This window comes from Aythya fuligula, chromosome 4 (genome assembly GCF_009819795.1).
Source record: "Aythya fuligula isolate bAytFul2 chromosome 4, bAytFul2.pri, whole genome shotgun sequence".
NCBI lineage: Eukaryota > Metazoa > Chordata > Aves > Anseriformes > Anatidae > Aythya > Aythya fuligula.
Genome location: NC_045562.1, coordinates 3,060,489 through 3,078,001, shown reverse-complemented (window position 1 = coordinate 3,078,001; position 17,513 = coordinate 3,060,489). Strand labels below are relative to the sequence as shown.

The following is a 17,513-nucleotide window of genomic DNA, read 5'->3' as shown; positions in this document are numbered from 1 at the left end:
AGAAAGCACATTTCTCCTTTTCCCTGTCACATTTATCTGCTAGTCAGTGTTTTTACATCAATTCTAGAATGTGTTCATACAACATGGGATTACAAACTGAAGAAGTATTTATTGAAATAAGGATACTTTTTCCTCTTCAAGGCCCAGTAAACCCTCTGTGTCTCTCTTCATATACTAAAACAAGAGGGGAGAGGTCAGTCTCTTCTGCAATACATCCATGGAGCATCATTAACCAGAATGCTTTGGATTCAGTAGAAAACTTTGGGTAATGAAACAAGTCTAGGGAAAATGTATATTTTTTTTCCAATTTGCAGAGGTCTGAGCTCTAGAGCTTTGAGCTCTCTCTAAAGCAGAACAGAGCAACCAAGTACCATTATATAGCTCATCGAAGCTAAAAGATGAGAAACTGGGATGGGGATTTTAGGTTCAAGAAGTAAATAGAATGGAGGAAAGGATATGCTTCTGTTGTGGTGCGCATTTACATTTAACTGCAGGACTGGCTGACAAAGAAACTTGCCGTGTAGCAGACAGACAGACAGATGCACCATAGCCTGTCAGAGATGGGAGGAGACGTGGAAGTCCTGGGGTCCAGAAGACAAGTGAGAAGGAAGAGCTCCAGCAGGGCTAACAGGCAATCCCACCGGGCAGAGCTCTGCCAAGGAGAGTGGTAATACTGGGAATCTCCTAAAATAGGAGTCTCTGGCCATCAGCCAGAAGCGCTGAGGTCAGGAACACTGCAATTAGAATCTCAGAAACCAGTTCTTCACTGAGAAAGCAAACTTCACCCTGCCAGCGGAAAAAATTGGGCTTGACCTTGCCAGGAGAAGCTTCTCAGTATGTCTGGTGTAGTTAGTTTTGCAAATAAACCTCAGCAGCTCTAGCAGTTTCCAAAATAAGCCAGCTTTTAAGGAAAAATATATGGTAATTTTAAACTATAAATAGAGCCTGAAGAGGAAAAAAGGCTAGGAGTGCAAGTACTTCCTTACCCACGTTTGCTGTAGTTACAGGTATGAGGAGAATATCCTTGATCTACTGGGCAGTCTCTGGAACAGTCTTGGGACTGGGTGGAAAAGTGTTTAGTGCTTGTAAATGATCATGAAGTCATATATGTATTGTTCGTGGTGTCCTAACCCAGGATTTATTGTCCCAGTGCTGTTGCAGAACTAGGGACTTGAGTTGATTTAAAACAAACCTCAAAGCTTGTAAGCAAATTGATTTGCTTTGGCTTGAAAATTCTCATATTCCTCACGTTTACGTTAGCGGGGTTGTGCTCCTTGTGTTCACCCATGCAGTGTTCTTCAGCATTAGGAGGATGTTACAAATGGTGCATATCACCAGTTAAAAAATGCTCCATTATACTGTGATATTAAAATCCCAGTCACGGGCGTGGAAAATTACTGGTAGTTCTAGCTAAATAGGATGCCACGGTGTTTCTTTCCAGTGTGGGAAGGAAAGCCAAAGCAATGAGGCAGCTTGGTTACCTGCAGCTTTCTCTGTGCTCTGCAGCCCTAGCACAATCAGAAACGAGCCGATCTGTTCCCAGTTCCCACTGCCAGCTCACGCCCTCAGCTCGGCAGTCCTCTGTGCCTTCCTCGGTACATGCACGACAGCAGCCCTTCATTTTACACTCTGGCGAGATCTCCTCGTTTTCTCCCCCCTGTTAAAGGGCTGTGTGCAGGGAGGCCAGGAGCCCCCTGTGCAGCCAGGCTTGGTGGCCTCCCAGCCACGAGGCTGGACAAGGAAGAGGCTGGCTTCTGGGCCTCCTTCCTGCCTCCTCCGTGCTTCCCTTTTGCTGCCAGGGATCTGGGGGAGGGAAGCTGCCCATCAAAACGCAGCTGACCTTACTGTTAAGATGCTTTTCTTGATGTCTAACATGAATGTTCTCTGCTGCAACCTTAGTAAGCTGTGCACTTTCCCATTTGTTTTAGCACGTATGAGCATGCAGAGCAAATCTTCCCCTCCTTCTTTGAGCACTTACCATTTTCCTTTCAGTTTTCCTTTTCTAGACCAAATAACACCAATTACTTCAGCCTTTTCTCAAAGAAAAATAACTTCCTCAGGGGGATGTATTTTAATTTTACAACAGTGCAATGATTGTCTGTATTACAGCAGAATGAGCTCAGTGACTCTCTGGCAAGCCACTGCGACCTTGGGGTCCTTTTTTGCAGTATTCTTCTCTAACTCATCGTTCTCTGTTTGCACAGTTTGTTATTCCTGCCAAAGCCTTGCAACTTGTATTCGTCCTTACTAAATTACATTTCCAGCCCTTTTCTCCAAGGTAACAGGAACCTTTCAAATTATGTTCCTCTTGGGTTGTGTGCTTGCAGAACACCTTCTTCATGCTGTCTGCAGCTGTAATATGAACACTCGGGTCCATCCTTCAAGTCATTCCTGAGAGTATTGGATAATACCTGCCAAAGACAGACCTGTGTGCAAAGCCACTCAAAATACACCGCATGATTTTGGCATTAAACTGTTGACTGTTGTCAGGGTGCAATTCTTTAACTATATGTCCCGAGATTTTTAATGAAAATACTAGACTGATAAGCAAAGTAGTATTAAAAAACCTGCTGCAACATATATGATCCATGTCACGTCACATATACAACATATATAAAATTGATCTGAGCAATCTTCTACTTTTGTAATGTAGATGGGATTGTAAATCCACCAGTTCTGCAATCAACTGTATTATCTACTGACTGAAAAACGAGATTTCATTTCATTAGGAAATTACTGGAATGTTTCCATAGCAGGTTTGCTAGAAAGAATAACATTGGCTTCTCTGAAACAATGTTCTTAGTTATCACACTATTTGCGTTAATTTGTATTGCTCATATAAATGCACAAGTCTGTAATTTATTGTGACAGCATTTAAGATTAAAAAAAAAATAAAACCATGTATTTGAAGTCTTGTTTATGGGTTGTATTCTAGCTAAAAGTGCCATTCGAGGACAGAAGAAAATTTGCACAAACATAGGTGATTATGTCCTCTTACTTACATGGTAGGTTGCAGAATACTGAAGAATTTTCCAAGGTCTCTTTAACAATTTTAAAAACTTTCAGAAGAAAGTTATCAGGCAGATAGCTCACTTCCATGCCTTCCTTTCATATGGATTTTGTAGATAATTAATTACAATCATTTGCATTAAAGTATTTTGAAGAGAAGAAAGGGAAGTATTTTAAAGGGAAGAAATTGTGTTTCTAATGAATTTTCATGAAGTTTAACTAACGTGGAAGAATTTTTTGATATTACTGTATTATTCGGAGCACATTCATATAAGAATTCCAGGGCATGTTAAAGAATGTTTATAACTAAATGCTAGACAAACATAGTGTATGGTCAGAAGTGTGGCTGTTATTCTGCAAGGTTGAGGTCCTTTATGTCTGATGATTTGCAATGTTGTATGTATTACAAAATTGTATGTAGTATGTTAAGCCTTTGTCATCTCTGCTCAGCTTGCCATGAGATATGGACTTCATGGTCTCCAGGGGATGACGTCTTTGGTTAAGTTAATGTAATAAATGGAAGAAACGTTTGCTTTCCTGTCATCTTTCATAAGACTTTATTGCCAGCTTTACAGTCCCTGAGCCATTATCAGCAAGGAATACTGATGTTAATAATGAGTGTGTCCATTGTTTTCAGAAAATATGTCAAAAGAAAATGAGTGTGAAAGCATGTAGAGTTGTGTAGGTTTAAATGACATTAAACCTCATATTATACTAAAAATACGTAGTTGTTCTACCTACATACTCAAAATGCTTCAGTTAAAAAAACATCAATACATTTTTAGTGTTATAGTTACTTGTATTTCAGTATTATTGGTATATTCTGTTTCTTTTTACAGTATTTTCTCATGTGTTCTCTTTAGAATGGCTTCACTCCATTATACATGGCAGCTCAAGAGAACCACATTGAAGTGGTGAAATATCTCTTGGAGAATGGAGCCAACCAAAGCACAGCTACTGAGGTGACGTATATTGTTGTTGTTGTTGTGTTTTTGTTTTTTTTTAATACAAGCTCTTATTTTCCTTTACCTTTATATTCAGATCGCTTAGAAGATTTTCAATTTTTTTTCAAATATTTGGAGAACTTTTGCCCATTCATTTCACTGAGTTGTATTTATTATTGTTATTGTATTTATTATTGTTAATGCTTTTTTTTTCAAAACACACAGACAAACTCTTCTGGAAGTGGTGAGGAGTCAAGCAATGAAATCTAGCCCAAATCATCTGACAGCAAAAGATCCACTGACTTTAGTGAGCCCAGGATTTTCACCTTTAGTTTGTGCCCATTTCTCCTATCACGTTCTCAGAGACATTTTTGAAAAATGAATGAGACTTGGAAAGTGATCCCAAGGGAACCTCTGTAGAAATTGTAGGAGGATAAGGTGGCCTCAGTGAAATGGCATTGTCAGGGCAGTAAAGTGAAGAGTGGATCGATCATAGGCTAAGTGAAGAGGTACATGCAGCATTTCATTTGAATAGATGTATGTCTCTGTAACGTCTTAACATCTCTGACAAAGCCCATGAAAACTCAAGCATCTAGAAGTGCCATCACCTGAGCAACATGGCTCTCTTTGTGGTCCATTTGCATAGGAACATGAAGGCAAATATCAGTGAATAGAATATTTTAACATGCATCTCCCGCTCTTGTCTGTAGAGGGGGGTTCTCCTGAGGAAATGAAATGACTAACAAGAATTGCAGCAATGAGCTCACCAGGCAATGTGCTGTTTTCTCCTCAGACAGTTTACTTCTAGCACTAAACCATGTGGGTGTAAATATGCAAAAGGATGGTATTCATTGCTAGGGTCTGGATTTCACTGCGGTGCTGTAAACCTGCAGTAACTTCGGAGCAAGCAAAGCAGATATTAGTGGAAAAGAGATGAGTCTCCATCTCAAGAGAAACTGAATCACAACTTCCTTTTGCAAATGAGAGGATCTCAGGGCAATGGGGAAAACTTCTAGATAGTGAAGACTGCTCACTTGATTTCCTGTTGCTCTCCTTCTGCCAAATCTTGTTTTGGTCTCAGCCAAGAGAGCAAGTGACCAGGCTCAGTTCTACAAAGTCTGTTGGCTTTGTGTTTGCTCTGTAGATAGGATATGCAACGTGAAATAGTAATAGAAAAGTTCCTCCCTTGACAAAGAGCTTTTGCTCATGTCTATTTAATTTCCCTAGTCTGTATAGAAACTTACCCACTCTGGATTACCTTCACAAATGGATGAATTGAAAATGATGTTGCATGTATACTTGCTTTCCTTTTCTTTAAACTGAACTGCTAGTCTTAACAGCTGCTTCACTATCCCTTCTTTCAATGGATACTCTACCATTTGATGACAGCTCCTAAAATAATCCTCTTGTGGCCTGCATACATGGAGATCACGTTACCCTGCGGCTTTCTGAAATATGAAATCCTGTGTGATAGTCAGGCAACTTGGCAGAAACTCCCTCTGCGAACGAGTCGCAGTGTATCTTTGGCTCTCCACGAGCCCAGCCTGGATTCATTGCAGAGTCACCTGCTTGCAGTCTTGCAGTGAATAACTTGTACTAACTGTGATCAGGAGCACTGGAAATTCATTCATTAATTTACAGGTACCGTGAGGCTGATATGGTTATAATTAACGTGGCTTCTGCTTGAACACAGGCTTCAAGTCATTACTGTAACTCATACTATGCTCTAATTCTGTTAAAAAAGAGGCAGGGGAGGAGAAAAAACAGCTGTACCCCCACTCAGAACCTGAGTCCAAATCTGTCTTCTCTCACCAGGAAAGGTCAGATCTCACTTTTGTGGCCTGGAGGTTAAAGCCTGTCTATCCCTTTATCACTTACTTAGACAAGTTTTGGTTTCAGATCTTGCTCAGGTGATGGTTTAGTGATGTGAGTATAACTGAAGGATGGACTAAACTACTCTCTGCATTCATATGTGCCCAGAATTTAGTTTCACAAACAGAAGGAAGAAATGATACATGAAATAAGGTGGGATAGCAGCCTGAACTGAGGATGCCACCACAGCACATGGGAAAGACATTCTGTTTGGCCCCAAAGATTATTCTCGTGTGATGAGAATGGGGAAATTCATTTTCCCATCATGAGATGGGGAAACGAAATGCTTTCTCAGGGCTCCTGTTAGCTGTGTTTTCCACAAGTAGTAGGAGAGAATGCAGAAAGGGCTGGGGCCTTTTAGAGAAAGATGAAAGATAATGCGGGGAAAATCAAATGGTTGATCTTGTCTTTGAAGCTTTGAAGCTAGCACCGCCTTTGGATATACTTTGTTTCCTCTATTTCATTTCCTTGCACTTTTATATATGTTTAGGTACAAAATGAGAATCAGGATGAGCTCAGTTTCATAGGGCCCTCTAATCCAGGATTTGTTCTCATGTTTCCAGAGGCAAAAGGAAAATGCATTAAGCCATTTCAACACCTAATGTGGCCCCAATCTCAGAATTATCTTTACAGTTCAGCTGTTTCATCAGCTGTTCACCAGTTTTTAATTCACTGTACAGAATTTAATCTCTATTACAGAAAGAAACTATAATAGCATAGCTGTTGCAACGCACCTACCCACAGTTCAACGCAAAAGGGAGTGCATGTTATTAAATTACTAGGGGGAAAAATTACTTTGGCAATTCCTCAGATGTTTCTTTCAGCATATGTTGGCTCCCATTCCTGCCTAAGTCATCCTTTATTATTTTATCATCTTTCTGTTTTCCTATTCCTAATCAATTCTGTCTCTTACGCTGTATGTGTCTTAATGTGTCTTAATCAGTTTGCTCACTTTCTGGCTATAATTAACTCTTCTCTAGATGTAGAAAACCTTGTTTTATTCCCTTCCCTTTTCATTTCACTGTTATTCAGCATGCCTTCTGGTCCCAGGCTCAGTTTGAGGGCTGCTCTGCTCCTCATGGTTTAGCTGCCCTCCAGTCTAGCATGTGGTTGTAGCACGTGTGCTTCGGCAGCACGCAAGACTTGAGCTAGATTTAGTTTTATAAATCAGAATAAAGGGCATGCGAGCAAGCAGTACCTGTTGAGATAGCAAGTTGTGAGCACATGCTACGTGTCACAGCATTGGTAATCTAGGCCCTGTGTGATGGAGCAAGAAATTTTGAAAATAATTTTAAAACAAAGCTAAAAATATAAAGGAAAAATAGATAGATTTTCCTGACTTTGTTTTTTTTTTTTTCCAGAAATAACGTGATGTTTTGCTGCTTAGAATTAGAATAAATTACTAAATATGATCTGACTTTCTTGAGTCATAGCCCATGCATGACTTAGAATGGGAAAGAGAAGCAAATGCATATGAAGATCTGCTTTCTTTTCCCAGAGGTACTCAGAAACAAGATCCCTTTATATTTTACACATCTACCTTGTGCAGTGCTCACTAATCCTTTTGGAAGTGTTGCAAAAATGTGCTTTGCAGTCCATTTTAAGATGACAAGTTAATATGAGAGATACTGTGGAATGATTCTTTGCTTGTACTGTACTTAAAATATATAAATATGCACACACACACATATATATACATATGTACTTTGAAGTGAAAAAGTGTGCTTCTGACATGTTTGGAGTCACATCTGGGTTAAAATGTTTTGCCTCCAACGTGACTTCACTGGAGTGCACTTGGTGCAGAGGTAGAAACCAGCTGGTGATGTGCTTATGATGGTTCCATGTGCGAACGCTGCCGTGCAGTTCAGTGAAGCTCCGTGTCCTTTGACATGCTGCGGATGTTCTGTTTTCTTGTCTTGCAGGATGGTTTCACTCCCTTAGCTGTTGCACTGCAACAAGGACACAATCAGGCAGTGGCTATCCTGCTGGAAAATGACACCAAGGGGAAAGTGAGATTACCAGCCTTGCACATTGCCGCTAGAAAAGATGACACCAAATCAGCAGCACTCTTACTGCAGAACGACCACAACGCCGATGTGCAGTCCAAGGTAACGCCACGCTGCCCTGCAGGTAACAGGACAGTCACGTGGCTGAGTGCCAGTGGGCAGCAACCTTTTACTTCCTTCATCCTAACGGTTGAAGGGAATTTCTTCTGTGGGGAAAGACAAGTTCCACAACCAGTATCGCCAGTAATGTATCTACTTCAGCAGTGTTTAGTGACACAGTAATTGCAAGCTACACATTTTTTTTTTTTTGCTTTTTCCTTATACCTCCCATTTCTGTGGTAACCAGCCTTCTCTCATTATTTGTAAACCAGAAGAAAGAATGGAAGCAGAATCACTGCTTCCCTATTAAATAGGATACTGGTTTGTTGCCTGTGGGAACATAGGTTATGTTTAATGTTAATGCATGCTTCAGTGGCTTTTCCCATTATAACAACATAACTCATTTCAAAAAGCAACTTAGTTCTCCGTTTTGCAGCCAGTCTTTAATATCTTTCCTCTTTTTCCCAAACCATGCTGCATCAGATGATGGTGAATAGGACGACTGAGGTACCGAGATCAAAAATTTTTAATTATTCTTTCTGTTATTTATAATTATTTTATCTGCTCTGTGGCAATATTTATTTAATATTTAGCACTAAAAATTATGACTTTTTAATGAATAGCAATTTGTGACTCAGCAAACCTGTTTTTATTCATCCTTTGTTTTATAATTGCTTTTTATTTGTGTCACCATATTGAAGTAAACTTTTGAAAACTCACATTCAGTTCAAAGAATTTTGAAGTGAGTAATGGACCTAAGAGAATGAAGATGTTCCTCTAGCTCAATTAAATTAATTATGAAAATGCACTAACTTGGCATAACTATATTAAAATGTCTGGCTCAGCCAGAATCATGATAAAATTCATTTTACTTCTCGTACAGTAAAACATATAATTGAATCCTCCAAGGTAAAAACTTGTTCAGAGCATCTGCTTATTTTCACCATTGTTCTTATTATGATCTTTTCAGTAAAGTTTTCAGAAGTCCTTAGGGGATAGTACATAATCAGAATATTACAGTTCTTATACTGATTGTGGAAGTGACAAGTCTCCACAAGTACTTTCACTAAAAGTGAAGTGTCAGATTGGCTAGAACTCTGATTCCCCCCGAAAAAATTATTGTCACATTTAGGAAAAAGCATTATTTCCAAGAACGCAGTCTCTTCTTTTGAATGCCTGCTTCTTCACTTACGGTAAATGTGAAGCAGTTTCCATCTCCTTCACTGGCCATTACATTGACATAAAGTACCTTGCATTTGTCACAAGGTAAATACATGTCCTTGAGAAGTTAGTTGTCAATGCAACATAAATTCACTCTGTAGCTAAGTACAGGATCGTATTTGTGTGCTGATATCCTCAGTAGACATTTTCCCAGTAATTTACCATGGCAACAAGGCTATGAATTTGATGACTTCGACCAGGATCACCTGTGGGCTGACAAAGAAGTAACTGGAGTTAGGTTAAAATAATGATCCAATTGATGCGTCTTTGGGGAATAAAGTTGATTTCAGAGTGCAACATCTATCTTTATTCCACATTTTTATACACATATTTATTTATACATGTCTTTATTCTGTGAGCAGTTTACAATAATGATTGGTACACTGAAGGAAAGAAAACCTAGTTGAAAATACAGTATAGTCCAGAAGCCAGAAGTATTTTTCTTTCCCATAACCACCAATAAGATTGTAAGTTCTGATCAAATCAGTGTAAAGCTCTTTAGGGAAACGTCAAATATGAGGCCCTTTCTACTTGAATTACTTCTGAGACTAAAAGCTTGCTGCGTGCCCTACTTTCTGAAAAATTAATCTTTTTTATTTTGTCATCAGGTAATTCTGTATCTTGTAAATGAATTGTGTTTCACCTTCTAGTGCTCAAGAGGCAATAAGTAAATCATGTTTTTTCTCAAAGAGAGATGGCAAAGTTTCTTTGGCTCTTTTGAGATCTAAATTATATATAAATGTAAATAATTATGGTTCTCAAAATTATGCTTCTTATAATAAGCAAAGTTTCTCATGTAGACCAAGCTCTTGGATTACATCTTGAATAATCTGTAATTCTTAGCTCAGTGAAACCAGAGTCCAAGAGCTTTTGTTGTTTTTAGACAAAAACAGTAAACAGATGCAGCCCAAAAGACCCTTGTTGTTTATGAATTTTAATAAGGAAGCTCCCTTTATTTTCTTTAAGGATGGATAATATATCAATTAATAAATAATATATTTATGTTACGAAAGCTACTGATTTCTTTTTGGCTTGAACGCTGGCTCAGAAAATGAAAGAAAGAAACACTTTTGATAATATCCCACATGAAAACCCATATACCCTGCCTGAAAGACTTTGCTATATTATAGGTTAACTGGATAAAATCAGCGTAATACATTTGTTTGCCAGCAACTGTTAAAGTCAGGTTCTAGTTAAGTTGATTATATTGTATAAATTGATTCCTATAATGAGGACTGTTTCCTTTTGTAGAGTGGCTTTACACCTTTGCACATAGCTGCGCACTATGGAAATGTCAATGTGGCAACGCTGCTGCTAAACAGAGGAGCTGCAGTTGATTTCACAGCAAGGGTATGGAGGAGTTTTTTTCTCTTTTTATTTGTAATGGCCTATGAAAGTGGGAGCATATCTTTGTGTAATTCCTAGTCAAGAGTAAATGAGAAGCAAAATAATGCTGAAAATCTGTAGTATTCAAGACATCTTTTTTTTTTTCCTCGTAGTTTTAAAAAGTTACCTTCATGCAGAATCCTTGGGAGCTTACTGTTAACTAGTTTTCCCAGTTGACAGAAGCAGGCTCCTTTGAATTGTGTCACAGTGCTGATGTTCTCAGGATATGTCAATTTATTTTAGCTTTCCTGTCAGTTAGACATACTTCAGAAATATATATCGGGCTTATTGTCTTTTTCCTGTCTGTTAGGGATTCAATATTTACTATACCACTTTCATTTGGTATTTTCACATGTAAACATATTTTGAAATAGCAAATGTAAGGTACAGTGCCATTATATGAATATAACATTATAAGTACTAATTAATCATGACTAATATTTTATGGTAAGCAACTGCAGATCTACCTAAAACAGTCTATTTGTTTTCATGCATTACTTAGTTTGAAGCATGTCATCTGGTGCCATGAAAACCTCTGGTAATCTGTATATTGTTAAATCTGCTGGATCACAGATTTCTGTTTGATTTTGCATTGCCAGGCACATTTTGAATTACTTTAGGATTCAGCCTTTCAGACTGACTTCCTCCTCTTGCCCATCTGGAGTAGCTGCTAATGTTACCTCTTGCCCTCACCCCAAGCATTTGCAAGGACTTTCAGCTTAAACAGGACCTATGCTATTTACATTACATTTATGAGATTACTTTGTGCAGGAGTCGTGCATTTGTGTAATTTGTGTGTTGCAATGATTTAAATGCATCAGTGTTTTGTGAATATTGACTCATTGGGACTCCGGTATATGTTTGTTTATTTGTCTGACTCTGGGACTGCGATGTTCGCTGCTTTTGCAGATGTGCTTCTTCGTTTATAAAACAAACGAACACTGAATAAAGATTCTTGCTTAAAAAGGAATACTAACTCTAGCTTATATGGTGTGTGCCTAGCTCTGATGCTCAAGTACATTTTCATTTATTCTCTATAATGTGATGGTCTCATTTTGTGAGCCAAACACAAATTCACCGCCATTATACACCTTCAAATCCATCATGCTCATTGTTTGTTCTTTTCATGGTGTAGAATGGAATCACCCCACTGCATGTGGCTTCCAAAAGGGGAAACACAAACATGGTGAAGCTCTTGTTGGATCGCGGAGGGCAGATCGATGCCAAAACCAGGGTGAGTGTTTCTATTCCCTGAATTTTTTTTTTTTAATTTATTTATTTTATTTTATTTTATTTTTTTTTGTTGTTGTTTTTTTTTAAACCAGAGACTGGGAACATCAAGCTTCATAACTAGGCATTCTGCTTCAGTAATTGTGTCTTGTGTTCTGTTCTTAAAGTGAGACATTAGATGCAGCTGTTACAAATTTCTCAAAAAGCCAAACAAAAAATGTTCAGCTGAACACATCTCCAAAAATATTAAACGTTGCCTCTTCACAAGTGTACTGTTTGTGAAACTTGGACCAAATTTACATGATGACTCCAAAAACAATTTCTAAAGAAGTATTTTTCTACCCTTTTTTGTATTCAGAATCCTACCTTTAGTTTTCAGACTATTTGTTTTATGTAGACTGTTTTCTGTGGTATCAGAGTAAAGAATGGCAGGCATTGATGACAGAAGGAGGCAGAAAAACTCTTTCCTTCAGTGTCCTCTATAACCTACCTGCATCATACAAGAAAAAGCTGATGAAACTCTGATCTCGTTGAGGAAAGAGCTAAGTGTGCTATTTGATCCCACTACATGTGGCACAGGAGCACATGTGCTGCATGGCAATGGGAGGGCCTAAGCCCAGCTAAGCCTTTCTGTCCCCTGACTCCTATATGTTTGTGCCAGTCATCATGAAAAGGAAAGCTACGTTAGTAGGCTGGCAATCACTTCTTACTGAAGAGTCAATGTTGGGAAAAAAAGTAACCTACTCTGTGCCAGCAGAGTGTCACCTCCTCCCTGGACAAATCACAGAGAATTAGGTGATTACTGATTTCCTCCCCCTAATTGCCTTGTTGAAAAGCCACACCAATATTTTGCTCTTTATTCATTCAGGACAAACGAAAAACACACCACTTTGTGGTGTGTATGTAATTATTTAAAATTGGATTTTGGAGCCACTCAGGAACATGTGGTCATTAATGCAAAGTGAAGAGCACAGAACTTTGTTATTGAAAGCTGCTTGTTCTTAAGCACTGATCTGCAAAGTATTATCTCCAGGTAATACACAGTCTTTCAGAACACAGAGTTTAGAGCTGCACTTAAGAGTTTGAACCTAAATAGTTTTTATTTAATAAGGTAGAAAGGTAGGGTATATTGCATTCAGTTGCCCTTGTGGTTTATTCAGCCTCAGCAGTTACTTTGTTACTAATTTCATCAACTATTTGTTGCTTCATAAACTAGGAAGAGAAGCATGATTATCATGTAACTCTGTATGTGATTATGATTTATATTCCTGATGTCTCTCTTGCTCTTATTTTTTTAAAAAAACTAATGATGATGGAAGATGATACATCTTAGGAAGGTGTGCAGTAAATCATCTCTGTTCAAACTCACCTTAAGAAGTGCCTAAAATCCTATGGAAAAGAGGCATGAAATGGTAATAATACACTGCAGTCAGGATATTTCACATATGCATAAACACAGCAGTCATATAGAAATGGTCCATGTAGCCTATGGGATGACAGTATTGAATTCACCTCTTTGCTGTTCAGTATTTAGATACTTTTTTTGGACAAGTTGTGCCAGATGATTGAAAGGACATCTTGGATTTTATGAGGTCAAGATGTATCCCCTCCCCGCACACCCAGAAAGATTGATGTGCAGTTTTGAATGAAACTGAAAGAACAGGACTTTGCCCGGTGTAGGTGGAAGGCTCTAATTTTAGAGTCTTCACATTGTCTCGGCTTCCTGCCCTTTGTCAGCTGCTACATTAGCACAAAAACTGCTAGCACAAAGCTACTGGTGACAACCCATAAAGGTATCCTAAAGCACGTACATGCCAGTTTGCACAGGTTCAGCAGCTTCTTCTTGCTTCCATCTTCTGCCTTCTCTCTGCTCGAAGACATGCAGTGGTGGTAGGCTGCATGTACTTTACAGTGGGGGAGATTCCAGAGCTTTGGTTTTGCCGTCAGTGTCTCTCTCTGTGGCGTGCTCTTGTCTTCATGCCAGCTGTTTATGTAGTCTTGGTGTCTTTTTCTTTCCTCTTTGCTTTGTCCGCATGCCTTGTGCTTTGCTATGGCCGTGAGTACGTAGGGTACTGAGGAGGTAGGTTGTGTGTTGCATGCCATGCATACATGTGTTTTGTACTTTAAAGGAGAGGCCTCTGCCGCCTCCTCCTTGGTACTAACATGCTTGCCTTTCCATACTTGCCTTGTCATTTCTCCTAAAGAACACTTTTATTTTTCCAGTAGGTCAGATTCACTGAAAAACAGTGGAATTAAATGTGCTAGGATATTTCATTGCCAGGTAGCTTGGGCTTTTATTCAGGGTCTCTGTACCATATTGAGATAAGCTGTTCAATTAAAGAAGTATTCATTGCTTTCATTCATTTTATTTTTAACCTTTTTACATGACATCTGATGATGCATAAATTAAGATGCGAAAAAATATTTTAACAGATCTTAACTGAGCCCCCAGTACTTTAACTTTACATAGTTAATCTGCAAAGTCTTTTTACGTTTGAAAATATTCCATTGGAGTATTAGGAGCCTATGCATTGTCCAAAAAAAAAAAAAAAAAAAAAAAGTGCATTCTTCAGAATGAGTAAATTATGAATGTGTCCTACTGTTCCATAGTTAATGTTGCATGTCAGAGAAAAGCCCTACTTACTGCAGGAACTGGTTTTGTTTCATATGCATTTCATAATGTATTTCCTGAAATTTTATGGTATTTCTCTCTAAAGTTGTAGAATTGCAAGTAAATCCACTTGTTGTATATGTATGTTTAAACAATATTAAGTGGTTTTGGTAAGTTTTACTGTTTTTCTCAAATAACTACTAAATAAGTTCTTAAAAGTGTTATTTCATTTCTCTGTTGTATTGTATCTAAAGAAAAAAATGTAAACCCCATTCCCAATGGTATTGATAGGATTTTTTGTTACTACTGTGTTATATTGACATTTGTGCTATTTATATTTACATAAAAGCTTCATCTGAAGGTCTGTTTGATCAACGGTTAAAATTTCTGATGCTAAAACATTTCATATTTAAAATCTGAAAAGATTTTAATCTGTAATCTGTAAAAGTTCACCTTAAAAAAGGACTTCAGTGACATGTTTTAAAAATACTTTATTTAGCTGAGCTTCTGACCTGCATGGCTTACTGTGGTGGACCAGTGGAGCTGGGTTTCAGAAGCAAATGCGAAAAAACGTGGCATCAGTGTGTTATCTCTAAAAGACAGTGGAAATTTCAGGTTTTGATTAAATCATTGCCATGTGATCAAGAGAAATGTGGCAATTACCAGTTCTCACTTTGAGGGAAGGAAAGCATTTTTGGTTGCTCAAGCTTCTGCTCTCGGGATGGGAAGCTTACCGTGTCAGAAAGCAAATACCTTGTGTGCCAGGAGGGTGGCAGCTGGAGAGGGGAATAGGCCTGGTGATGGTGGGCAGAAAATCTGGGGTGATATCTGGGTTGGAGAAGGGCCTCAGGAAAGGACGGAGACCCAGCTGGACCTGCAGGGAGCAGAAGGGTGGTCACAGAGACGTGTGGTACCAAGGGGAAAGGAAGAGGAAGCTGGAAGGGAGGGGGGAACTTGGACACCCCTTAGCACTCATGTTGGGAACCTTTTGAGATTTTCTTCGTAATAGTGTCCCTTTTTGTAAATACGCATCCTGACAGAACAGGCATGGCTCTCTGCGATCACAGCGTGGCCGTGGGCCTTGTGTCATTCAGCCAGCATACCGGGAGCCTCACACTCGGCCCGGTGCTGTGCTTGCAGCGTTTGCTCCTGCAGTAACGCTGCTGTGACATTTTCTCCTGCTCTTACAAATGCACAGAGCCCTAACATTTCATGGGCAGTTTTTGCTATTCCTAAAGTCAAGTCGGATTGTAAATAGCTAATCACAATGCAGATGCAGGCTATAAAGATAATGTATTCATGTGATGTTTGCAAGGTGGGAGGGATGTTGTACAGATCATCTAAGCAAGCAGTACAGATAGCGACGATTATGTAGAATTATTTAAGTTAATATCTTATTACGCAAGCAGATGCATGGTATATTTTTGCTGTGTTCTCTAAATTTGTACCTTGAGAGGCATTCCTGGAGGAATACTTTAGAGCATGTTCAGTTACATCAAGACTCAGAGCTTCAAGCAGGAGGTACACTTGCCTTGTTCATTTTTAAAGACAAGCACTTTAATAACAACATAAAAATGATCTAATGTAAAGGCCTTTATTTGTCAAGCAAATTTGGACATTTTTGCACATCAAACGTACAGAATACTAAAATTTCATCTCACCCCTGTACAAATGAGAATATGCAGCTGCAGTTTGGAAGAATTCTTTGATAATATGGCCTTTGACATTCATATGCTGTCATCAGTCTTCATTCGAATGAGCACCGAACGTGCACAACTGTCCTTCTGTTAAGACACTGCTCGCATACTTTCCCATTTTCCCAAGTCTTCCTTGTAAGCAAAGCTTCTTTTTATTTCAGTCTCTCTGGTAAACTGAGGTTAAAGCATTTTGATTACTATGAAATTACTTACTTGCCAGGGTTCTGCAGTTAGGAGTCATGCATGGAATTAAAAATTAATTATGCAGGTTAAAAAATGATCAGTGATTGATCTTTGGGTAGAAAAAAAAAAAAAAGAGCAAAAGTTTATTTTCTATTTTGACAGCCGTTTAAGAGGAAATAGGAATGATGGAATTTCCTGGCTTCCACACATACAGAGCGGATTGTAGTGTCATTTCTAGCTGTGCCCCACTTCTTGGTTACATTGCAAAGAGTGTGCTAGGAGAGTACCACATACAGGAACAACTGAATGCCAGGTACAGGAAGCCACCTGGAAGATGAAAACATTTAACTTGCCGTTATAGATATTATTTGGGATGAGGGAATAAATACTGGGCATAGAAGCGTTGAATTTCATGTCTCTTTCTGTGCTTCAATCTGCGTCTCTTCGACCCTATGTTGTGTGTATGTCCTGTTACATGGCATTAGATACTTTGGTCAGCATGCAATCTTCAGCTCACGTGGTGTACCAGTTAGCGATGGAATGACTAAAAAGGTAGGTAGGCAAACTCCTGCAGCAGATGCCAGAGCATCTACTTGCAGAGGTTCACTGCAAGTAGATAATGGTGCAAAAGCAGACTAATTTCGTACAGTATGTTTCTTGATGTTGGTTGATGTCAGCTTGTCCTCATTGTATTATGTACTAATTCTACTATAACTCTCTTTTCAATTTCCCTCATCTTTGAATAAAACATAAGCACAAATAGAATTTGAATATTAAATATACAACATTTTTAAAATATGCATACAGCTTTACCCAGGGCAGAAAGAAGCAAGAGAAAGAAAATTACATGGGAAGGCTGCAAAGCATATGCTTAATTCAGCTACTGGAAACTGCACAGATAGTAAATGATACACATTTATGAAAAATAGGGCAGGATAAATAGGATAGATATATTTTTAAAATCTATTTTTACCGGCAATTATAGATAAGAAAAAAGGAGAAAACATGCTTTATAATGATTTAGTTCTTTTACCTAGACTTTCTTGTAGAGTTGAGGTGTTTCTTGGCTTGTATTGTTCTTTTTCCCTCTCTCTGAGGATTTGTTCCGTTTCTTTTCAAGACTTCACACAATTCTACCTTTCTTTTGCTATTCTATTAAATGGAATAACATCAAAGTCAATATGTAGATAAGGAAAGTGAACCTCCCACCTTGATTAAGATGCGGAGCACAAAAGGCCAGAAACTGTAAAGAAAT

General features: G+C 38.6%; 1 protein-coding gene across 38 annotated transcripts in view; it reads left to right on the top strand.

Annotated features, from left to right (window-relative positions):
* ANK2 (ankyrin 2) overlaps positions 1–17,513 on the top strand; it is a 338,359-nt gene that overhangs the window by 217,619 nt on the left and 103,227 nt on the right. For 34 of the 38 annotated variants that reach the window (XM_032186273.1, XM_032186279.1, XM_032186281.1 and 31 more), the window contains 5 exons: positions 3,873–3,971; positions 7,748–7,933; positions 8,414–8,437; positions 10,403–10,501; positions 11,673–11,771. In XM_032186273.1, the coding sequence (XP_032042164.1) occupies positions 3,873–3,971; positions 7,748–7,933; positions 8,414–8,437; positions 10,403–10,501; positions 11,673–11,771 (507 nt within the window). The remainder of the gene's footprint in view (positions 1–3,872; positions 3,972–7,747; positions 7,934–8,413; positions 8,438–10,402; positions 10,502–11,672; positions 11,772–17,513) is intronic. The other 4 variants (XM_032186305.1, XM_032186302.1, XM_032186285.1 and 1 more) reach the window with 1 other exon arrangement.